This window comes from Dermacentor silvarum, chromosome 9 (genome assembly GCF_013339745.2).
Source record: "Dermacentor silvarum isolate Dsil-2018 chromosome 9, BIME_Dsil_1.4, whole genome shotgun sequence".
Classification (NCBI taxonomy): domain Eukaryota; kingdom Metazoa; phylum Arthropoda; class Arachnida; order Ixodida; family Ixodidae; genus Dermacentor; species Dermacentor silvarum.
The window spans coordinates 119,289,532-119,315,689 of NC_051162.1; the positions used below are offsets into that span (position 1 = coordinate 119,289,532).

The 26,158-nt window shown below is 44.1% G+C and overlaps 1 protein-coding gene across 1 annotated transcript in view; it reads left to right on the forward strand.

The window, feature by feature from the left end:
- LOC119464165 (ras-related and estrogen-regulated growth inhibitor) overlaps window positions 1–26,158 on the forward strand; it is a 46,029-nt gene that overhangs the window by 3,512 nt on the left and 16,359 nt on the right. The window contains exons 2-3 of the mRNA XM_037725018.2: window positions 19,774–19,830; window positions 20,906–20,979. Of these exons, the coding sequence (XP_037580946.1) occupies window positions 19,774–19,830; window positions 20,906–20,979 (131 nt within the window). The remainder of the gene's footprint in view (window positions 1–19,773; window positions 19,831–20,905; window positions 20,980–26,158) is intronic.

Genomic DNA, 26,158 nt, shown 5'->3' on the forward strand with positions numbered 1-26,158 from the left:
GGTTGACCAGAGAATATCTCCGGTTGGGGTTATCTATCGGGGGAGGGGAATCAAATATTCCAACAGTAGGTAAGGCGGCGAGAAGAGGTTGCTCAATGGAGAAATTCATAGGATTCCGCAACGTATTGACAACCTTACACCTGCTGCTATGTTTGCGACACATTGCCGACGTTATGCAATTATACACAATCACGTACGATACTTTACAATCGTATAAATCTGACGTTTGTCAACGCATTGCATAAATTAATAGCAATTGTCCACACTACTGTTATTGTGACACGTGCATTGCGAGGATGACAAACATGTCATCCTACGTCTAGAACCCCAGTCATTGCTCTGGAGAACTTCGCTGTTTCTTTCTAAACACATCGCAGAATTTTAGTCAGTATTAAAACACAGACTTGCACGGCGATAACCCCTTTCACGGCATGTTACCTTTAACTTAGAAACACGCAGAAATGACATAAACCTATATATTGAACGCAACGTGTTCAGCATCTGCCGGCTTCAAAGGAATTCTTATGGTGCGGTTCGAAGCTTTAGCTCAAAGGGACCCTGAAACAAGGAGGTTTTAATATACGATTTTGACGATCGTGTATATACGTACTGAGTCGGTAAGGTAGGTCCTTATGATGATTAAACAGATAAGGGCTCGGCGTAAAGCGTATAATTTATTATTAGGTTAGAAAAAATGTAAATCGCTACCGATATAGCAGCGCCGCCGCTCCTCTGCGTTTTCAACCGCCTCTTTCCACGCTATATATGAAACCTTTATAGCGCCATAACCATGGTCGCCGCCATATTTGCTCACGTGACGGAGCCCGCCATTGATCGCCTTGTGATCGGCGTTTGCTCGCCTGTATACAATGAGCGGTCGTATTCGTGGCTGAAACTGCTATTTCTGCCACCACGGTGTGAGCAGTCGGCGGGTATAGACACGTAAGACTTTGGCCAAATCTGCAGATGTTGCAGATAGTAGCAGATAGTAGATATTAGCCTAAGTTTAAGTTTCATTTGTCCATTCTCTCTGCGCTGCAATATCATTAGCGTGCAAGTTTACCGGCTCAAGGCGACGAACTGTAGCAGCCTGGTGTTAGCTTTTACTCATTATATGCTAGTCTTTAGAGCGATAAGCTTGTAAGGCTGTTATGGCCGTGCGCCTGTTCTCGTCACGAACTGTATCCTCCTAAGACCCCTTGTACAATACATTGCACATTGCCTTCAACATTTTTTTTCGAAATTCACTGGAAAGTAGTTACGAAAAATATTGTTTCTGGGTATGAAGTACATTGCATGTGTAACTGTAAAGAAGTGGTTTACTCATATTCTTCTCATACGCTTTCGAGAAATTTGACGCTCAGTTGATGTAGACCTCTGTGTGATTCCAGACGGCCGAAAGCAACCTTGAGGTACGTTTCGAAATCACCGAGATTGCGTGAAAATACCGGACGCGGCAGCAACGTGGCAATGTACTACGCGTAGTTCCTTCTTCATCTTTGCCTTTGAGCAATGAAATGCAGTTTTAAATGCGAAGCATTTCTTGGCGAACATTTGCCACTTTGACAGTATCTACCGAATACCTAATATCTACCTAATTGACCGAACGACCGACCAATCGGCCACCGACCGACCGACCGACCGACCGACCGACCGACCGACCGACCGACCACCGACCGACAGGACGGACGGACGGACGGACGGACAGACAGACGGATGGACAGACAGACAGACAGACAGACAGACAGACAGACAGACAGACAGACAGACAGACAGACAGACAGACAGACAGACAGATAGGTAGATAGATAGATGGATAGATAGAGGCTTCTATACATTGAGCGCCCTGCGTGCAAGATGGAAGCGGCGAAATAGGAACTGTTTGAACCACACAGCGGGACCCGCTCTGCACTTAGGGACCCGCTCTGCACTAAGATTGATTTGACTCAAAAGAAGAGACAAACAAACCTTTATGATTCCGACAACATCAGTGCTCTCTGTCATTAACACCGGGCAAGATTAACGCCATAGGGACCCAGGGGCCTACCCGATGATATCGGCACGCTCCCCCTCTTCGGAAACAGGTCATCAGAACTCTGCTGTACTACTCTTATGACCTAACCTTGGCTCTCCGAGGCTGCGGCATATGCTAGTCCGAAATGTATGTGCGCTACTGGCACTGAAATGACTAAAATGGGGTGGCTCGACGCGCCACCAAGCGATGTGCCGCGACAGTAATTGAGTGCAGGACAGTGCAAAGTGGAGGGACTCCTAGCGCAGCTTCCAAAATTTCTCGTAACGTCCCTGGCTACACACCCTCAGTCCTTCATTCGTTCACTTGCACTTGTTTCTGTTGCCCTAAGCTCGTGCACCTCGATAATATTTTAATCTAAAAAACTGACTGGTTTGGGTAGAAGATACGGACTCTTTCCAGTTCGCCGAGTTCTGTCGTTCGCGTTATCTATCTATCTATCTATCTATCTATCTATCTATCTATCTATCTATCTATCTATCTATCTATCTATCTATCTATCTATCTATCTATCTATCTATCTATCTATCTATCTATCTATCTATCTATCTATCTATCTATCTATCTATCTATCTATCTATCTATCTATCTATCTATCTATCTATCTATCTATCTATCTATCTATCTATCTATCTATCTATCTATCTATCTATCTATCTATCTATCTATCTATCTATCTCGATGAGCTTGTGATCGTAGTCAGTAAAACAACGACGCTATGTCGCTCACAAGCACCATAGTACAAGCTGAAAATCCGAATACCAGACTACTTTCCAAGGCTGCGGAAATATTCAGATTTCTCCGAGGTCACGCACTACGTAAGCTTCTATGGTTTGCCGCACCTGGCAGGGCTCACGTTTGAGCCGTTGTCGGGAGTCTCGTTGAGCGTGTACAGGCCCACGTGGTTAGTTAGCTTAGGTGGCGATGGCTTAAGGACAGAGGAATAGTTAACACGCTTATTAAAGAAAAAGCCAATTCGTTCTCCATTACCCTTTTCCCCGCACCCACGCACCGATCCCCCCTCCCCTCCCACACACACACACAGACACTTTTCAGACAGTGCGGTTGCAATAACCTATCTGCAGTGCACGGAATATCCGACGTTGTCGGCAAACGCGGTTATTCGTCTGACCACTCACCCGCCCACGCCGATGTTATTCGTAACGCCTGGCTGCACTCTGATCGGTTGGCAGAGGCAACCAGTCGAAGTGGTGACGACGTACGAATCGTTTTCGCGCACCTATGCCCGCTGACTCGCTCACGGAGTGTCTCTCCACCGGCCCAATTTATAACACTCCCTCCTCTCCGCGCCTCTCTTGGCCCTCGTACGCCAAATGGGAACATTCCCCTAGGGTGTCGTAGAAGGCTAGCAGAACTGAAAAAAAAAAAGGAATTGGAAAAGTAATTAACATTCGCACGCCTAGGACCCTCTGTTTGGCGCTATCTAACTTCGTTCTCCGAAGCGATGCGGTAAATGTTTCGCCTAATGTTGGGTAGCTGATTGGCGTGTTAGTTGCTCCTCAGTGTAATTGGAGTATCGACTCCTTTTGGTTCTTCTTTTTTTTTGGGGGGGGGGGGGAGGTGAGGGAGAGGGCGGAATCGACCGGAAGTTGGATGGTACGAGTCAAAAATTTATTTATTTATTTTTATTTATTTCATGTACCCTTGGGGCCAGGGGCATTGAAGAGGGGAGTGGTTACATCAAATACAGAAAAAAAAAAAAAAAAAACGTACGGTGCAGCAAAGTGGTTAGTAGTACAGAAATTGATGGTTCTCGGTTATACAATGTTATCTAAGTGCTCTTGCAGAGCTGGTTAATAAAATGTAATACGGTGCATACAGTGCAGTAATACAGTGTTACAGTAATACAAGATAGTATTACAAATGGTAGTTCAAAAACATGAATGAAATGCTCCTGTTTATACAATGTTAAATAATAATAATAATAATAATAATAATAATAATAATAATAATAATAATAATAATAATAATAATAATAATAATAATAATAATAATAATAATAATAAAGAAAATTCCAAGTTATATAGGAATAAAGTAACTAATTGTAATAATGAAATTGTTTAACCGACACGAATGTGCATTGAATAATAACGAGTAAATGTTGCAGTAAAGAAGAACGAGATTGCGAAAGAATTTAGCCTGCAGTTGCCCTTTGTATCGTTCAGGAAATCGCAAAAAAGTATTACAAACGTTCCCGGTGCTAAAACCCAGAGCTGCAGCACCACCAGACTAAACGGACCAGCGGAGTGGTGAAGTTCAGGACAATCTTCTCGAAGGGACCCTCAAAAAGTATTTTCCTTTGAGCTAACGAAATGGCATGGGGATCATCAGAGAGGAGTTCATCAGATGATGACGACACGATTGCGACGATGGCATTGCAGAAAGGACAGAAAGACAAAGCAAGTCCAGTCTTGAGTTTCGAAGTACTGTCGTTGTAAAAAAAGGATATATATATATATATATATATATATATATAGGCAGATAGATAGATAGATAGATAGATAGATAGATAGATAGATAGAGAGAAAGGCAGGCAGGCAGGCTTAGGAGTTCTGCGGAATCCGTCAAGGTGAAAGAAGGTTCATGAAAGAGAAACTTGTCATCCACTCGACTGTAGTACTAAGCTATAAAGCGCGTTTACTACATGGTTAATTTCAAATCCTCTAATGTTTTGCTGGGTTTTCTCTGACTGTTTTTAAGCATGAAGTGCTTTTAGCTCCCGTTGTCGGTAACCTTCAAGAGACGCTGAGCCACAATCCAGAGCCGTTATCCGGGCACTCAAGACGAGAATGGGGCGAGAACAAAACGAGAACATCCGGGAATCATCGCGAGTGCAAAACGAGATCACCCGGGCAACCAGTCAACACTTCAGAAAATGCGGTCTCTGGCCCCCAAACCCTTGTACGCTGCATACGCTAGTTACTGCCCAAACAAGTTAGAAAAAAATATTGCTTCCGATTTCGTCCTAATTCTTGTTCACAACATCACTCAAACTGTAACTTCTAGCACGCTGAAGTTTAATTTCTCATTTCCAATAGAGGCGTTCAAAAGGCAGATGCAGGGCAGCATACACTTGATTGTCATCTTTTGGCGCTGAGACAGGGTTGCCTGTGCTCTTTTCAACACCAGCGGTCCGTGAGTTCCGCGGCCCGGGTGTTGCGCCGCCTCCGCCGAGAGATGGCGCCACGCTGCGTGACCACGCCGGCAGCGTCCGGCGTGCCGCAGATTGTTGTTTGGGCGAGATGGGACTTGCAGTGAAGTTCAGTTCAAAACAGGTTCATTTCGGCTCAGTAAGCTTTCTGGCCTGTTTCGCGGCACCAGCCTGCTTTGCCGGTAGCCATTTCATGCTTACGTCTGCTCTCGATTACGGGAGAGCCAGCATGCTTTACAAAGTAAACCCATGCCGGTCTCTCCAAAATAAAGCTTCGCACCTGAAAAAAAAAAAGAATTGTCCTGGTCTATATCTGAGGACCAAGGCCAGCAAGAATTCCAGGTCCTAGCTAGAATACCTGGATGCGAATCCCTGGAATTTTTTTCTATACAGAGGTACATAGATAAATATGCATAGATAGACACAAACTGATACATAAATATATATACAGGGTGTTTCAGCGAACACTTTCAAAAATTTTTAAATGTTAACTGTTGCAGATAGCACAATTCCAGTTCATGAGCTGGTCAACTCGAAGAGGCGGACAATAATTTCACAGGAAATTGAAATGTATATTCGAATAATTAACATAAACTCAATAATTAAGTTTGTAACTAATTACCTGATGGCCCATATTGCAACTGACAATTTTTAGCCGTGCAGTTCGCAAGACGGATCCACTTGGAACGAATTCTCGGGATGACAGCAGTTTCGAGATATTAATTCCCGAACTTTGCGGAGAAATGCATCGGCGTTCCAGTTAGTTCCTTAAGAACACGTCGCTTTATGCATTGAAGCACAAACTTAACTGGAAGGCCAATGCAAAGTTCGGGAATTAATATCTCTAACCTGGTGTCATCCTGAGAATTAATTCCAAGCGGATGCGCCTTGCGAACTCCACGCCTACAATTCTTAAATTGCAATATGGGCCATCAGGTAATTAGTTAAAAAGTTAATTATTCCATTTTTGGTGATTAGTCGATTATGCATTTAAATTTTTTGTGCAGTAATGTCCGCCTCTTCGAGTAGACCAGATCATTAACACAGGCAACATTAAATAAATTTTGAAAGTGTTCGCTGCAACAACATATATATATATATATATATATATATATATATATATATATATATATATATATATATATATATAGTGACAGGGTGTTCACCATCCGGGAAAACCTGTAATTTTCTGGGAATATGCCAGTTCTTGAAAATTCTGGGAAAAAGACTCATAATTTCTTTTCACACCAGTTAATTGAGTTGGGGAAATCGGCACCATTATGGTTATAGGAGCAGCTGGTATGCCTGAAGTAAGCAGATTTTTAACTGAACCTACGCAATCTGAAAATACTGGTGTCTTTTGCTACTAGTTCTGTGAGTGTGAGCCTGGCCGGTTGGTTGAAATATCGTGAAACCCATGGTTCAGTCAAATCTCGTAGCGCGTCCCATCTGGTTTACATTTTACTGGTAGTAATTCTTTGAAAAATATGGGCTCGCGTAGTTAGAAACCCTCGCATTTTTTCTGTGCCTGAACCTCCAAGTGTCTAGACAGCACCTGAATTTTTCTTAAAAATAATCAGGGAAAACCTGGAAAAAGAAAGCAAGGGGATTGAAATTAACATCGCAGTAAACGCTCTGGGCAAACGCTCATTCTTAATTAGAGCGATAATGAGAACGCCGTAGTCGTAGAGTACAGGGAATCGCTGGATGCATTCCACCGAGCGAACTGTATGAATACAGCCAGGTGATCTTCGTCGCAGACTTGTACATGTTATAAAAAAAAAGGATAACCGATTACAATTACTTCATTCAAAAATGTAATTGATTACAATCACCAATAACTGCGCCAACGACCAGTAATTGAGTCAGCTAGAGAGACAAACTAGACATGCTAAAGCTAAAACAGTCTATAGCTAAAACAATCTAAAGGAAAACATGAGATGAGGTGTCGACGAGCGTCGTCCGAAACGCCGGAAGCCGTAGTATCAGTAAGCTCGAAGAAACATCGCAAGAGAAATAACATCGGTATAGAAGAGCTCCCCGGCCATGGAGAACAGGGAGGGCTCTTGGCAGGAGAGACTCTATTCTGGTCGAAGAAAAAGACATTCGGGAATTCCCCGCTCAACTCTCTGCTCCATTCCTCCTTTCCCCCTCTGCTCGGAGAAGAGAGAGAGAGAGAGAGGGCGCAACAAGCGTTTGGGAATGAAGCCGCCAATGTGAGACGCTTTCTTAAAACGGCCCTTTCTTCCTTTCTTTCTTTCTTTCTTTCTTTCTTTCTTTCTTTCTTTCTTTCTTTTTCTATCGCTCTTTCACTTGCCCACTTGGTTTTGCTTTGTTAAGGATAGAAGATGCTACTGGGTGTTTGGGTGAGGGGGAGGCGGCGGCGATGTTTTAGAAAGCAGACTTCTTCGGAGCTGCTCTGAATTTTTTCTCTTTTCCTTGTCCTCCCGTTTAGGCGGCTATACTGCCGCTTCGAAGCTTCTTCGTGCGCGGTCTATAAATAATAACACCGGAGAACGCGGACGGCCAGTCGGAGCTTTCGGATCTGGCGCGGACGTGGAACGGAATGGGTCAGTAGATCACGGGAAGCGCATTTGTGCACGACGTTGCTACAGGACGCAAGCGCCGTAAACAACGGGAGAGAGGGAGATGCTTGGTAGAGAGCGTGTATGGATTAGTGTCCTTCGATGAAAGGACACTATCACACACACACACACACACACACACACACACACACACACACACACACACACACACACACACACACACACACACACACACACACACACACACACACACACACACACACACACACACACACACACACACACACACCACACACACACACACACACACACACACACACACACACACACACACACACACACACACACACACACACACACACACACACACACACACACACACACACACACACACACACACACACACACACACACACACACACACACACACACACACACACACATATATATATATATATATATATATATTGTTCCGCGACATTGATTACGCAGCGCTGACCGGTTGTTTCACAGTCCAGTTCGTTCTTCCTCCTCTTTGCTCGAGTGATGGCGCCCGCACGCCTCGTTCAAACAACCAAATGCAACACGCGTATATATATATATATATATATATATATATATATATATATATATATATATATATATATATATATATATATAGATTCACTTCAAAGAAGAGAGTACGACGTACGTTGGTATTGCACAGAATATTTCTGACGTTTCGGCTGATGGACCAGACTTTGTCAAAGTAACAAGTACATGCGCAGTACATACTCTTACTTTGAGAAAGACTGGTCCACCAGCCGAAACGTCAGACACATACTGTGTAAATACCAAGGTATGTCGTGCTCTGAAATTATTCCTATATATGGGGTCAGCGTGATCCCTGCTCTAGAATACTTTCTCTCTCTCTCTCTCTCTCTCTCTCTATATATATATATATATATATATATGTGTGTGTGTGTGTGTGTCGAGAGGACGAGAGAAAGGGAGAGGGAATAAAAGTCAGGGAGGTTAACCAGATTTAGGTGGCACTTGGTTTGCTACCCTACTCTGCAAGAGAGGGAAGCGTCAAGAAAAGCAAGACTAGAACAAATTATAAGTCTGACATGGAGGAGAACTTCCTCGGACAGCATTAGAATGACGGACTTATAGTGGTCTGCGTTTTTATTGTAATAATATTCAAAGACAGGGTTGAGCCTACGGTCCTGTCGTTTCTCGCCCAAATTTTCGAGAAAGGTGCATATTTAAATCAGTATCGTTTGTTCAAGTACTTGGGCCACTCTAAGGCGTATGAGGGGAGGAACGGGGAAGAGGGAAGGCAGACATTCTTTTTTTTCCGTACACAATCCATAGATTACTTTCGAGCGAAGAATGCAATGCATCTCAATGCATTGCCGTTTATTTTTCTCTGTCAGTTAATATTAGTCGATCAGCGCTTTCATGGCTATACGTTTGCCCTGAGCAAAAATATGCTAAAGTAAATTATTTTAAGCCATGTTTATTCGTTTACGACGGACTAAGATGACCGACGCTCAGGGTAGGACAAAACCCGAACACGTGATTGAAAAAAAAAAAAAATCAGTTCATATAACGGCACTACACGTAAGCGAAAAAAATATATTACTCGTCACACATCACAAGATAAATAAATGCTATATAGTTGACGGTAATGGACGCATTTATCAGAAATTAAAATGTGTGTTGTGAAAGATGCTGCAGTGGATAGGCTCGAGATTGATTTCGTGCATCTGAAGTTCCTCTGGGGAAGAATAGATTGCTTCTGCGGTTGAACCTCAATATAACGAAAGAAGTCATACCGAATTATCGGATGTAACACAGTAAACTTGAAGTTTCGTAAGTTTAACTTAAATTTGTACCGTTGCGGGTGGTAGTGGGACGTAGGACCCGGTTTCGATGATCAGACATAGATGAACTTCCTTTTAACTGAGAAGCTTCCATTTGTGAAAATCCCGTACGAAATTCCTATGTATCTTTTAGTGGAGCCTTCGAGTAGATTACCCTTTTTTTTCTCTTTCGCGAAACTATCGCCTCCTTGCAGGCTTCCGCTGAAATGATTTGCTATATGCACGGCCTCAGAGATTGGGTGGGAGCGCGCTGCCTCATCTCTGAGGCCGTGCTATATGCAGGTGACTCAAGCTAAAGTGACTCCACCTTACGGCGCCTACGTGGTGTTTATGCCTTCTGACTTTTTCCTGTCGACCATTAATGCGGTGAGCTCGCAGATAGGTTAACAAAATGAACCTGCAAGTTGCATGCCTGGAAAGACTTGGAAAATTTATACCCTCTGGGGTCTATTTTTCCACACAGCAATAGGCGGCATTTTTTTATGTGCATTTCTTTCGCTTATATTTAAGGAGATAAACAAACAGTATTCATAACAGTGCAGTAGCCGGGTTTCTGTCCTATACTAGTAATCCACCTAATAAAGGCGTAACAGTACACAAAATCAGTTACTCTCTTGGCTTATACTGGTTCCTGTCCTGTTATTAAATGTGTTTATCCCTATATATGTTTGTCCATAAAGGAGAACATGCATCTAAGAATGGGGACAACTTTTGCGAGAAAAAAATCTGGTGTATCTGCATGGCGGGACATAATTGCACCTCAAAGGGTGTAAGCTCTAGGCACTGGTTCCGGTCCTGTTTGGAAGGTTTGCACGTTTATACTTTCCAGAGTCAGCCCGACAGTAAAACACCGGTCACCCGGTGTTAAAACTTGCACGCGGTAGTGACGACGATTGTCGGCAGGGGCGAAAATTACGCCAATAAAGGCGTGAAACTTTTCCCGTGGGAGTCATAGCCATGTTCACACCCCGCAGCGATTTTTTCCTCGCTTTTACGCAACTCTTGCGGCGCCGCTCGTCACAGCCGGCCGTACACGTCTGCCCTCGTTTGACGGGTCATAGCGGAGAGAGCGAAAAAAAATTAAAAAATAAGAAGGCACAAAGCTCTGCAGACACGTCCATCACACATTTTTCTATTGCGACAGTTGCACTCTCGGTGCTGGCGGGTTCCATACTTTACGAGTCGTCGACGAGAGGCTCACGATTTTTTCTTTCTTGTCTTCTTATTTTGTTTTTCCTTCACCGCAATTCTTCCTCCAGCGTGGATGAGAGGAGAAACGTCAAAAACGAACCGTTGACGGTCTCGCCGACGCTGGAGCGCTTTTGCAACCGCCGTTAACGCGCTGCGTCTGCAGTGTCGATTGCATGCAACATAACCAGGAACTATGGGTGCTCGCTGCTGTGCCACGTTTCCTTAGCTTTTTAACAGAGACGGTAAACTTGGATACGAAACACAGAGAAAAGGAAAGCACGTGGACTCTTACAAGGGGGGCCAGCGAGAAAACAGGAAATAAAGTTTTGTACGATAACAGAAGAGGCAGCGTCTTGGTTTTTGAAGATTTGAGCTTGGTGCCCGAGGACAAAAAAAAAAAAAAAAATGGTGACAAATATTCCCACGGGAAGAATGGTAATGATGATCAGTATACCGATTTGACTAAACTTCATTGCCACCTTGCAAACGGACCATTTTCAGCAATATATTGCGTCATAAATGCCGCAATTCGCGATGATTACGGATGTATACGTGCATAGATGTATGTTTACCGACGTGGAGAGTATTAACTACTTGTTAGTCTGAGCAAAAAGAAAAATTAGTTACCATGGGGTCCTGCCTCGTATTTCTCTGCCTGCACAAAGATCAACACTTGTTTCTAGTTTGCGACAATTATATTGTGGCTCGTGCGCACACGTCAAGCGGATGAGGAAGCCATATCTTTAGTAGCTGGCACACCAATTCTCGCCCCAATTATAGCAGGCAACGCGTGTGACATAGAACGCTACGGAAAATGAAACGACCTAACGACCAGGCAAACAACATAACAAGATATTAACTAAGAACCCTGTTAACTAAATGTCGGCCGTCCGTAATTACATTGTCCCTTCGACAATGCTGCACAAAATCAAATAGGACAAAACCAAGAAACAAGCAAGCAGGATATCTAAATAACCCACAAAACAGTATACATGAATAGTTAAGCGTTCTGGTAACCACTAGTCCTAACAGTGTGTTGCTTCGACAGTACTGCGCCAACTCAAGCGAAAACAAGCAACCAAGCAAACCCGTTTGCTAACTTACTAACTTACAAACAAGTTAACTAAATACAAATCAAATAACAAACTAAACTAGCTTATCGCCTTGTTAACTGTTCGCTGTAGCGCAGAATGCTGCCTCGGCAACACTGCTCGAAATCAGGCGAGAACAGGTATGCAGACTAACAGGCTAACTAACTAAAATAACCAGAGCACCGCCGTTCTTCTATGCACCTTCATTCATTTCGCCATGCGTCTATGCCCCACCTAGCTTCAGCCCCCGCGGCACTGTCTCCCCGACGCGTCAGTCGTCGGTGACGTCGTCTTCAGGGCGTCGCGCGGGCCGAACTTTAAATATATCCGCTCCTCCGCGACTGTAGGAGGCACGCTTCGCTGCGCGCACTTCGCGTGCCGTGGGCGGCTACGTTCCTCGACCGCGAGTCGAATATTTCACAGTCTGGCTCAGTTCTGTGCACTGCGGCGAAAAGTGCGAGGCCGAAGAGCCCACGGGTCTTCGCGATAACGCTTTCTCCGGGAGAAACGCTGGCGGAAATGCTATTCGGGACAGTCTCGAACTCCTCCGTGTCCTCCTGACACCCGAAGACAGCCTTCTTAAGTCTGTTCTTATTGCTAGCCGGTACGTTACGAACTCGAAAAAAAGATCTATCTTACGACGGCTGTCGACATTAATGCGATTAGCGCTGAAGTGACGTAAGTGACACGCCGTGTTGCCACTGCCAAGTCGTATCGTGTATGAGGCTACCCCACTGCACCGAGCTCCTCTCCCCCGCTTCCCTCTTTAGACGTTGCGACATCTAGCGTCGCCGCCGCAAAGTCCGAACGTGGCCTCTGAGATGCGTGGCGCACCGGTGCGGGCGAACGCTGAGAATTGTTCCTTCGCTGCCCCGCGTGCATTCGTGGCGCGTCGCGCTGAACCGTCGGGTTGCTGTGCTTGCAAAAGCCGTGCATGTGGAGCTGGTTCAATTTGCCGCCGGCACAGGATAAATTTTAAAGCATTTCTTTTGTAAGAGTGTCACACATACCTACTCTGAGGGATCGACTAAAGAATGGACACTTTCCCTGCGGCAATTTCCTTGTTGTACTTACCCAGTGGTCCAAGTTGTCTGTTTGGGCAACATACCAAGTGGCCCAAATTTGTTGTCTTTTCGGGCACAGGCCAAGTGCACATAATCAGTGAGCCAAGTTGGCACGAAAGAGGTTAGATACGGACGTCACACATACCCCAATTGGTGAAGTTTCCAAAAATGCTAATCGTATTATAAACAATTTATTTTGTTTAAGTACACTGCTACGATGTCAGTAGTGGCATGTACAAGTACGTGGCCAAAGTAACTATTTCCCCATGTTTCACGCGGTAAAAGCCACTTTGACCCAACCCGGAGGTTGGGCCATGTATTCATGCTGCATACAGTAGTACGTGGACGAAGTAACTATTTCTTCATGTTTCTCATGGTAAAAGCCGCTTTTCTTTGACTAAACCCGGAGGCGGTGAAGATGTAAAATCGTGCGGCGGGTTGCCATGTGTTCATGCTGCATCCCAAATTTTGATGTGGTATCACGGTATGCGAAACGCACCTCACGGTCGCTTTTCGCAGCCTGTGACGACGCAATTGTCCAGAATAAATTACTGTACATTTTCTCAAAAGCTGAGGGCAAGAGTATGCTCGAACCGCGTTCGCATAGTTGCACATTCCTGACTTCATGTTCACAGGATGACTATTTTACGTAACCGCTTTCGAGTTAAATTTGAGAAAAATTGAAGTTAGTGCACAATATAACGCACAATATAATGTACATATGATGTACAAGTGGTCAAGTGGTACAAGTGGTCAGGTGGTATAATGCACAAGGAGGATATTGGCGCTTGCAGCAAATCGGAATGATTGGGTCAAAATCGTGCGTGCTTATCACAGCTTACTCTACGCTATCTTGCAAGAGCCAGTCGGAGCTCATGGTAGCACGCTTGGGTACGAGAGGAATACCTCCGGTTCTCTTTTTTCCCCCTGCACACTGTCAAATCGAATTTCGCTGTGCATACGTTTCGATCCAATCGGAACGAACAGCTCGAAATCTTCTGAGATAATCAGAGCTCACAATATGACGAACTTGGCGACATAGGGGAACAGTACGGTGCTCATAATCCGCTGCGAGGAGCTGTTGCTCTCGCAGTAAACGAGCTCAAAGCTGGAGCAACCGCTGAAGTCTGCCGATCTTTCTTTTTTTTTTAACGCTACGCGCTGCACGCCTTCGGCATAGTTAACAACCACACCCCGGCCTGTCTAAAAGTAACACGGAACATCATCAGCGACTGCGTGTTCAGGTGCCGAACAAACACGCTTCAAAACGACGGGAGGGGTGGGTAGACGTCTCTTACTTATGCACAGTGCGGTACGCGCAGCCGACCGATTAGACGGCAACGAACTTTGCGACGAATGCCTTCCGCTCCTTTGCATTCTTTCCGGTAAGCGGCGATAGTGGCAGGTTTCGCCGTTTTTACGGGGAAAGCTTAGGAAATGATATGAAATGCAGGAGCTCACGCGGAACGCTTCGTGGAACGGAAATCGATGCGAGACGGGAGCGGTTGAGGTGTGGACGACGTGGAGAAGATATACATCAGGGTGCAGGATATAGGAGAGAGATATAGAGATCATGTGTGTATAAGTGGGCGTTACACCTAGGACGAAGAGCACGTGCGCTGAATACCTTCCCCTGGAGGTCTGAATGCTACGCCGTTGTGCTGCGATTATCGAGCGCCGGATGGGAGTCAGGCTTATTGGAGTGCATTCAAAATTTAGGGATGTACTGTGCGAGATGTTTATGGTCTAACCTGTTTTGTGAGCAGTGCTGTGAGCTGTGAAACACGGCGGGGGGGGGGGGGGGGGGGTTCGAAATGTAAACGCACGGATGGAATGTGTCAATGTCTGTCTGTAATGATTCTCTAGCTTGCTTTTCACTCTTCTACATTGACATTTATATATTGGTTCAGTATTTGGAAAATATTTGAATGCCGTATGTCCACGTTCACTCAACGTACCCGCAAACACTACACTGTTTTTTTAGTTCTCAATTTTTAATTTTAATTTAATTCTAGGGTGTTACGTGCTAAAACCACTTTTTCATTAGGAGGCAGTGGGGGGCTCCGGATTAATTTTGACCACCAGGGGATCTTTAATGTAACCCCAATGCATGGTACAAGGGCGTTTTTGCATCCCCATCGAAATGCGGCCGCCGCGGCCGGGCTTTGATCCCGCGACCTCGTGCTTAGCGGCGCAACATGTTCTCACTTTTTTGCTACCGTGAATTTGTTAATTGCATATTTATTTCTGATGCTGGCTATAGCGCATCTCCTGCCACAACCATTACATGAGTTATAGGGATATACCTGCACATGCCTACATGTATTGCTCTTTCGGAAATAATAACAAACTTTTCTTGACTTCGTCAGGAAATGACAGCCGGCATGACGGGCCGCGATGAAAGAAAAAGAAAACAACCTTCAAATTATCGCATACAAGCACACCACACCTATAGTGTACATGGTGATATATGAAGAGCTCAAATATTAAATGATGAGGTTTCATGTCCCGGGACTGCACCGTTGTTTACGATGCACACTCGTAGTGGGGGGCTCCGGATTAATTTTCACCACTTGTATGCTTTAGCGTGCGCCCAGCGCGCGGCGCATGAGAGTTTTCCGCATTCCGCCACCCTATCGGAATGCGGCCGACGGCGCCAGGGATCGAACCCTGGACCTCGTGCTGAACACTATGACGCTACAGCCACTGAGCCATCACGACAGCCGAGCTTAATGAGAATTTTTTTTGAGAATATAGACGATTTTATATTCGATTCATGGAGCCGCCATCCTGGGCTGTTACACAAGCAATTTCTTAGTTTTATGAGAAGTTCAAGTCACGCAACATGGTCATGAAACGCTGAACGCATTTATACAACTGTTTTCATGCTTGCGAATCGGACTGTATAGTACCGTAAACTTCGTTGTTAAAGACAGAAAACAAAAGCGTTATCATAGCCCAATATGGCGGCACCTAAACGCTTCCGTAAAATGGTGTATGTGAGAGAAATACGTAAAAAAAGTTTAGATGACAAAAAATGACGATAAATCCCGCAATCAATGAATCACATGTTTTATGGCATTTAAAACGACGCATTACTATTTCAATGCACGCTGAAACGACTGCGGAAAATGAAGCGATTTTCCGTCGCGCTGCTGTAAACATGTAACCAGCAGTGCCGTCACCTTGGACCCGTGCATGCGTAGCATGTGTGCGCATGCGTCAGGTGCTTCGAGGGAATGGGAATAAGTAAAATATGCCGCTGAGACTGACTTGGAAAGGGAAATCGCTTGGGTGAGGGTGGGTGAAAAAATACCCTCTGATTTTTTTTTCGGCGAGACAATTGCGTGACGAAGTGCTCGGGATGACGTAGTGAGGCCGCCTGGCATTGTACCAAGACTCGCGGCTTCATCCCGCCTGTTTCTTGCTCAGTAATGGGCAAGCGAGTTCACAAACCTGAGGGTTTGGCTGAAGCGCTCAACTATCGCGTCAAAAGGACGTCACGACTTTGTTAAAAATACATACATTAAACTATGGGGTGTTAATACGTGACGAAACCACGATACGATTATAGGGCACGTCGTAGTGGGAGACTCCGGATGAATTTTTGGCTACCTGGGTTTCTTTAGCGTGCCCCTAAATCTAATATGCACGAGCGTTTTTTTCCCTTTTTTTGCTTTTTTTTGCATTTCGCTTCTATCGAAATGCTGCCGCCACAGCCGGGGTCGAACCGCTCGACCTCAGCAGGTCGTAGCAGGTCGACCTCAGAAGGCCGTAGCCACTGGGTTACCACAGTGGCTACGACATTGATCGGGGGTCATCGATTTGTTTGAAGCTAGTGAGAGAACGGGTATGGTATAGGGGAATGTGCACACACGCGAGAAAAATTATACGAACCACAGGTTCGTCGAAAAAAGTTTTTGACATTTTTTTTGTAATTCGGACACACGAACTCAAATTGAGCAGTGCACTTGACAGTTAGCAATGCCATGTTGGGATTGCAGTCCTCAATTTAAAGTTACATTCGTAGGCGGAGTCCCTGGTCCGTATACTTTTGCTCGAGAGAGTACGTACTTTTGAGAAAGTACTGTGCGGTACAACGGCTTGCTTGGCCGGTGAGTGAATGACAGAGCGCGGGGATACTAATTACCGAAAATTAACAAATCCGCTTTACTACCGAACTTAAGACGTGTTATTGAGCCACCGTCGTCGGCTCCCGCTCACACCCTTTCACACGCACATACAGCACACGGCAGCGCGGAGACGATGTTGTCGCCTTTAGACTTTATACGAAACATAACGGCGACGCCAGCGGCAGAAATGCGCCTGGAGTGTGCATATAATTTCTATCAGGAAAAAAAAAGAAACAGGCCTGGTGCCAGGCTATTGAATCTCGGCCCGCTGGCGCAGCATCTCGATGGTCTATCCATTAGGCCACAAACACTTCTTTCTTATTGCTGGTTTCCTGACACCTTACTAATATTAGTCACGTCCACCTGTTGCCTTACAATACGAAAAGACAACGAAGTAAAGGCCGTCAGCCACCTCGTGGCCGGCCTTGTCATTTTAAAGCTCCTACAAACGTACGTATGCATCTCTCGTGCCAACCGCAACTGGCTCAAGGTGATCGCCACGTGTTAATGACGGTACTGACTTGTATACTATGGCGCATACCCATAACGGGCAGTCCGCCAAGAAGCAGCCGGTATGCATCTAAAATAAATGAGAATAAATAAGCAAATATAAGCAAATAAAAGATTTGCGACATTGCGTAGCACGGGTGAGCGAGAGCGCATGCGCCAGTTTCCTTTATGCCAAAGTGTCGAAAATGGGCAAATTTAAAGCATTTCATTTACCGCTTCATGAAAGCTTCGCTTCACATATATGCCAACATGTTCGTAGCATCTGCATATTCCTTTTTGTCTCAATTTAGCGACACGCTTCAATAAGAATTTGGTAAAGTTGTAGGAAATTTTCACGTTTTACTTATGACATGCATGAAGCGAGACCTACCAATATGCAATTCTAGAGATCCCCTCGAGCATGACACCTTACAAATATTAGTGACATATACTTGTTGCCTTACAATACGAATAAAATTGTTTGTGCTATTTTCGTCGTAACTATTAGTAGAATCTTTCGAATGCATTAAAACAGATACGTACGGGCAGACATATCGTTTCCTGCACATGACCTCCTAGTTTAGAACACGTATATAGATTACGGGAAAGTCATATCTGCACACAATATGTTGAGCGGTTGCCGGTTCGAAAGGGACATCTGTGGCGTGGCTCAGAAATTCACTTCTCGTTCATTCACTCGGCAGGAACACCTAGCAGGCACAGACAGCTTCGATTTCAAACTCACAGTGTAACCCGAAGGGTGGAGTACGGACGGTAGGTAGCAAAGTAATCGAATATTACACGAAATAAGGCTCTCTCTCTTTCCCTCTTGTAGTGTTACGAGTAGTATAAATCGGGCAATATAAAGAAAGCGTCCGCTTTGAAAAGCCAGCCAGCCTGGAAACTGGCCTAGCAGTGTTAGAGTCATCTGGCCGGTTTACGCTCATTTTCAGAGTCCATACAAATGACGCCGATCCGTTGAGAAATGGTTACTCGATTACACTAAACGCGGGATGGCCTTCGTGCTCTCTAAAGCATGCTTAGATTGCGATGAAGCACAATGCTTGTTCACTCCGATCCATGACGTCACGCTACCTAGTCCGACTGCCATATAATCTAACGGGGATGCTCGCGAGTAAGCAGCGGTGATTTCGACGTCACCGCTTTCGTCACGCCAGGCTTGGCAATGGAAATTTTGGTCTAGGTAGCATGACGTCATGGATCGGAGTTAGCAGGCCTTGTGCTATCTGGCTCAACACACTTCGATGTTTCGGTTAGATAGCTCCAAAGTGGGTGAAGTCCACCTGTAATGCAATGGCGAAATGCGTGACCGATGGTGGGATCAAACCTCTGTCTTCCAACACGGCAGCCCCATGCTTTAACCATAAGGCTACGATCGCACGCCATGCTTCTCTCGCGATAAAGTCGCTTTTGGGATGTCTGGCGCGCGCGTCAGATGTCAATTCCTCGTATTCTTCCCTCGTGACAGCTAGCGCTTCGAGACGATGCGCTAGGGCGCACTGACTTCGGAATCGGTCCGTAGTTTTCGTCACAAAAAGTGGGTGCAGTTCTGGCTTGTATAATGCTATCGCATTAAAAAGATGGCTTCTATATCACTGAGCAAAGTACTTGAACCGGGGTCCTAAGAAGCAGAGACGTGCCGTCAGCCCCCTTTGCGATTTCTTAGTATACAGCAATCTCATTGACTGCCTCTGGTTTCCTATGGCGCTTTCTGCTAGCATGGAATTCGACGACGTGGTGATTCGACCTGAAGGGATGATGTGGTGACTGTCCCGAATGACCTCACTTCGGGTGCCCGTGCCTGCGGTGACAGTGCTTGTGACGTGGTTGCGCTTGCAGTGCTAGCTGTTTGCATCTTGCTTTCTCTTTGTTTCACAGGTATGTGTAAAAGGTTAGATAAAAATATCAGGTTAGTATAAGATACTTTCTTTGGCAGGTTATATATTTCGAACTTTGGGATAGTCGGCTCTGAAGAGGCCTAGCCCACCATTCCTCTTGATTCGATAGTAATTATAACAAAACAAAAGGAACAAAGGGATTTTTAGTGAAGTGCAGTCAAGCCCTTAGGTCAAAAACTGAAACTTACACCCAGATTTGTTTTTTTCTTGCACATTTAATGTTAATAAGTCTTCGTTTCTTGACATGCCCGTTCCATATTTCTTTCAGCACTGGTTGTAAGGTTCCTGACGAAGAGGTACATAGGAGAGTATGACCACCAAACAGGTACGCAACCTTCTTCGAGAACTGATAGCTTTATCTCGCACGTTTCCAGCATGCAGCGAAGTCTTAATTAAATAGATAATGGCATGCATGCTGGCGGCACTCGAACAGCTACGAGATTTGCAAATAATAATGAGATCCTTATGATAAAAATGTTATAGCTTTATTCTATACTAGGCGATGCAGGTATATGAGTAAATAAATAAATAAATAAATAAATAAATAAATAAATAAATAAATAAATAAATAAATAAATAAATAAATAAACTAAAAGTACCAAAAGAACGCCAATGGTACCGTTAGGGGAGGCTTGGTAAGCGGGGGATAGCGCAAACACTAAAGGCGGGCGGCGACGGTGCCTCGAAGTTCCCGCTTTAGCTTGCCATGACGTCACAGATTTTGACGTCACTCTGACGTACACCGGCGCTGGGGCTTTGGCACCGAATTTAAAATGGAACTTTCTCAACTTTATTTTTCTCCTCTAATAACCAACCTATCCCTACAAAACTGACACAAGTAGAGTTTTCAACGAATACTGTGTCAAAGTAAACTGACCTAGTGTTTACATACTGGTGGGCGAGTTGGTTAATCATGATGTAATATGGCAGTGCACTTCGATACAAGGACGTAAAACAGAGAACAAGCATGAGCACTGTAACATCGCTTGTGTTTACTGTCTTTGCATGGAAGTGTGCTGCCCTATTAGACCATGACTTAGCGTTCCTTTTTAGTGTCATTGTGATGCTGTTAACTTTTACTTCGCTGAGAAACTATGCGCCTCAGTGGTAAATGGCCGGAATACGTTCGACACTGCGGGGAATCGGTGATCGATCCTCGGAATGGGATACAATAAATTATGAAACTTGAGTGCCAGATCAGAAATTGCTCGGACTCGTTGAAAACTGCTCATCACACTTTTTTTTTGGAAGCAGACACACAGAACTTTCATGTTTGTCACCGTGTCCTCTGTTCAGTGATTGCCCTATTGCGACTGCAGCGTTTGTGAAGCTTAGCCGATGAAACGGTTTGCTCAAAGTGCGAATGTTTTTATCAGCGTATTCTTTCTTGTTGCCTGCAGAAAACCGGTACAAAAGTGAGATGATGGTGGACGGCGAGCCCGTTCTATTCGAAATTCTGGACACCTGTCCAAGGGTGAGTGTCAGATATTTATTGCCTGATGTGAGTTGGCAAATTCCTGCATCAAACGTATCCACCAGATAAGCACTGAATGACGTATGCGCTGTTTTTCGCTGGCAAGTTTCTTTGTGTGCATGGACGCAGCTACTACCACAGTGATCCCAAGACTGCTTGCTTATTTGAATGTTTTGTTGATTTGTTTGTTTGTTTATTTCTTCCTTTCGTTCTTACTTTCCTTTTATAGAGTGAGAGCATACTCGAAAGTTTTGAACAACGAATCGAATACATTTCATATTGATTCGGTGCTCAAATCGAATAGTTAATATTCGAAACACAGAATTTTTTATTCAATAGTTTTTGAATAATCAGCAGTGCCGTGCGAGCACTCGAACGCGGAAAAACTAAAACGGAGAGGGGTTCATATTTTTCTTGTTCCCATCCTAGGACGCCCGTATCTAACGCGTGACATATATAGTTAAGGGTTTTGTTTTATCGCATCATATCGCGGAGCTTTTTGTTGACCATACTCTTGACGGTACTCTGATACGTTCGTGAGGCTGTCATTTTATTAATCGGTTTGGTTAATTTTAATCCCTGTCCTTTATTTAGGTGTACATAAGGTGTACAATCATAAGATGTACAGTGTAATTTAAGAGGAGCAAAAAGAAAGGCAAAAATCTGTGGTGTGTTTAATCTATACGGTAAAAAAATGGACCAGCTGGGGTTCAACAACTTGTACCTAAAGCATGGCATTCATAGTGGCGTTTCTTATACTCCGTCACCATCGGAATACTACACCCTGAAATTGAACCCGAAACATCGTGCACAGCACCACCACGCCTATTATCGAGACTTCGCGGCGGGTACGAAGCAAATTGACTACCTTCAGATTTGAATAACGCAATAACAATCAATTAGCTTAGTCAACGATGTTATCCTACTTAAACCGATTGACTTAAGAGGAAGCTTTAGCTCGGGGTCTTGTATCTAAATACACGGGGAAGGAGAAATTGTTTTTCCCGGCAACCACTGCATCGAATTTAATGAGGTTTTTTGCACCTAAAACAAAAAAGTTAGAATCTAGTGACTGCTGGTAACGAATTTTCGATTTGGGATGTACATTTTTTAACAAATATCGTTGAAAATTGCAAGTTTTCAGAAAACGAAACTATCAATTTTACAACTATGTAACTCAGCAAAGAAAAAAGATACCACAATTCTGTAAATGCCATCTAATGGTACATGTAAAGCGGACAAAATTGATGTATTATAATTACTCTCAAGTAGGCCAGCAATTTGTAAGACTTTTGCAAAACCCTGGTAAACAATGTGACAAATTCACGAAAAATATAAATTGATAAACCAAATTTGTCCGCTTTGGATGCTGTAACGGATTAAGTTTAGAGAACTACGATATGGGTCCTTGGTGCACAGCCACAAATTTGTAAACTTTGTGCGTCCGTTTTCTTCAAACTTATGAATTTTGGAAAGTTGCTTTGAAACCAATTCAGATCATAAATCATAATACAGCTTCAAACAGTTACTAGGATATAGCTTTCTCTCTCAAATGCAACAAATGCAATCAAAATCGGCCCATTGGTAATGCCAGAGAACCGTTTCTGCGTTTTACATGTATTTGAATAGGCAGCATCGGGGGTGGGCCCGAGATAAAGCTTCCTCCCAAGTTAGCTTGGTTATCTTGCTTCAGTTAAGTAAAATTAAGAAAATGAACGAATTGCGTTAGTGTAAAAAGCAAGGAATTTTTACACATTGCAGCCAGGGAACATGCAAAGAAGACCCGGTGTTAGCATTCTTGCCATTGTTGAAGAAACTGAGTAAAGCGAGAAATCGCGCTAGTTTGGGTTCGTCTTCTAATGCGCTGAGTGAAACATGGGTACGGCTAACAGCGCGGAAGGACACATAAGACAGGACGACGAGACCACATGCGCATTATCGTCCTATCTGGTATGTCCTCCCGTGTTAGCAGCCGTACTAAGGTTCACACAGAGCATTACAAGATGCAAGTTAAACAAATTACTGCCTGAACAAACAAACAAACTGTAGCTGTCCTGGTTCTTTCCGCAAGCTCTGCGATAATTCAAAAGAGCAGCGTTACGTCGTTGAACTCGATCGCCAAACGCTGGCAGCTCTTACTTTAAAGCTGTCGGTCACTGAAATCCTCTTGAACCATTCTAAGCTTACGCTTGACAATCATGGGCGATACAAAAAAAAAAATAAAGAGTGAAAGCTACCCGTTCATTTTCTGCTCGCGGTTTTAAATCCGGCTCTAATCCTCTCAAAGCTCTGGGCTCCTCGGTTTCAAGACCTCCACAAGATAATGAGGGTGTCCCAGGTTTCTCGGAAACCAGGTCTCTCTTTCGCAACATTCCCGAGACCTCGGCGTCGACTGTCGAAAGTGAGGTAGCAAGAGAACAATGACCAAATATAAAAAGGGCGGGAAATTCTGGCTAGGACAGCAGATCTACCAAGGCAGTGGCATTATGGCTGCTGACGCAAAAAAAAAAGAACAACATAGAAAGAATTTGAGACCGCACAACGGAGATTTCTGGGGGATTAAGTAACGGCGGCAGGCAGCTGGCCATGCTAATCCCCGTTCCGCTTTTTTTTTCACGTATTTCTTCTTGTTTTGTCGGAGAAAAACTTGTTCAGAAGAGAACGTCAAATGCAATAAAGGACTGCTGATTTCTTTTTTCGGTAGTGGTGACTTGAATCTGCCTCGCACCATGAAGAAAAAAAAAGAAAGAATTCTGGGCAATTTTCAAGTGAACAAATTACTTTTTAATGCCGGGAAATTTTCTTTCGCTGCGCCTGCTGTCGATGTAAGAAAAATTCAACACATTGCCAGGCCTATTGCGAAACCGCAGTGAACTCAAAGCGACATCTGTTTGCGTCTTAGTTTAAACCCTGAGCGCGTTCTTAAAAATTTATTTTATCTGTCTTTATGTATTTATTTTTTGCCTAAAAAGCTTGTTGCAATATTATGTAGTGTACTTCGGTTTCTCACGCTCAGTATTTTATTTTGTATTCATTTTTACGTATTTCTTAAAGAAATACTGCAGGCATTGCAGTATTAAAGGCTGCAGGCCTTGGAGCCTCTAAATACTTTTAAAGGCGGCGTCACCACTCGCCTTTCTTATTCGCGTATTTTCTAACTTGCGAAACCTCTGTTCACGGTAAGATTTTTTGTGGGTGTTGTAGAAAAGCAATTTGCTCATACGGATCAAGCAACAAGTTTTTTGTTGTCCTTTTAATGGGTCACTGTGTAGGTCGCAAATGCTACTAAACATTGAAAACTTTGAATCCGAGGCTTTGTATTCAGTTTTTGCGGGAATTCATATTTATTTCGCAAATTCCTTCTCCCATAAACTTTCGTGGCCGACTGTACCCACGTTGGAACACGAAGAGAACGTTGTTATTTTAGTGGCACTCTCTAGGTGTGACATTTGCGCGACACTGACTGCTGCGGGACCGTTACTCCTGCACGTAAAACACAGCACGGACCCTGTAACACTCGTCGCAAAGTGGCTCATATGAGAACAAAGTTTGCTGTCCAGGTTCTAGTCCTTGCAACCTGCAACAGAAAATTATGCAGCCTACAAATGGTTTAAAGTAGTATGACATGCGTTTGGGGGACTAAGCTAGCATTTCAAGCTCTCCTATCAGGTCTTGTATGGGTGCGAGATCATTAGAAACTTTCGATTAACGAATGGAATAGTCCTATTCGATTTCAATTAGAACAATCACTATGACCAAACACGAGTATTTTCCGAATTGTTTTCTCATACCTCACATCGTCAGCTGCGCTCAATCAAATAAACATTAAACTCAAGCGAAAAATGCGGTAAATTTCATGTCAGCTTCTATGGACATATACAACGACCAGTTACGTTGTGCAGCTAGCTACGTCGCTTAGGGAGTCATGGCTCTTCCGGCTAAACTGGGATCATTCGCACTGGAATTTACCACTAAACGTGGCATTCGGCAGGGGGCATTGTTTCGTGCTATACATGAATTTTGCATCTTTGTGTTCTTTGTGGATCAAACTGGAATGTGATTCGTCGCAATATTATTTGATGCAATAACGGAAACATCATCACCGCTCATTACAATTGGAGAAGTCTGCTTCTTCGCACTGTTATTACCACAGCTGACGCCCATTTCCTATTTAGTCTAGAGTGCTTTTTGCTTGAGATCCGGCAGCTCAGTTCACCGCTATGTAGAGTGCAAAATACCTGATGGTATTGAACTCATGCAGTGGGGCGGTCGCCGCTGTACCACCAAGCGATTAGCAGCAAGGGCTTCATTTGGTATACGAGGACAGACACGGACTACAGATTTCTTCGGGCTCTGGGACGCAATCCGAGCCTCGAAGGCCCTGCTTGTATGCTTACGCCAATCAGGTCTTTTATATTGTAAACCGGTTTACAACATTAGGGGCTTTAGCAGTGCAAATCGGTCTATAGCTTACACCTTTACACCAGTACAAGGTGTAAAGACATGAGTTGTAGATACAAAATATAACCTTAAGGGCGCAAAATCGGTTTACATTGTAGACATTCATTCACCTTTTGTTAGTAATTTGATTTGTTTATTTATTTAGACCCTGCTGTTTACTTACGCCAGTCAGATTTTTTAGATTCATTTGCCTTTTTTTAGCCATATACACTAGATTTGTTTATTTATTTAGTCGCTGAACTATGCGCGCATGCTACTTTATATAAAAATTACTTTATAATGTTCGTTCTGTATAATAGATGGCCACGTCCACTTCCAAGAGTCCCCAGTATGCGAACAAGGTGGTCACTTGTCCAGAGAGAGAGAGAGAGAGAGAGAGAGAGAGAGAGAAGAACTTTATTTAAAAATAGACCCCAGTCCGGGTCCACCTCACTTGTTCATAACGCTTCATTTGTACTTTTTTAATGAACCATAACACTTAATTTGTACTTTTTTGATGAACCACTCTTCATGCCGTGCAGCTTAATCACAGAAACTTGCTAACGCTGTGACTACTAGTGCCTGAAGTTTGTTTTATACTGATGGTGATAACAGTTATTCGCATATGTCGGCGTACTTCTCTCCCTAAGCCCACTAACCCGCACTCGCTTCATACTCATTTCACGGACGTGAACATCAAGCGTTAGTGAGTGACAAAAGGGGTGAATTCACTTGAGTA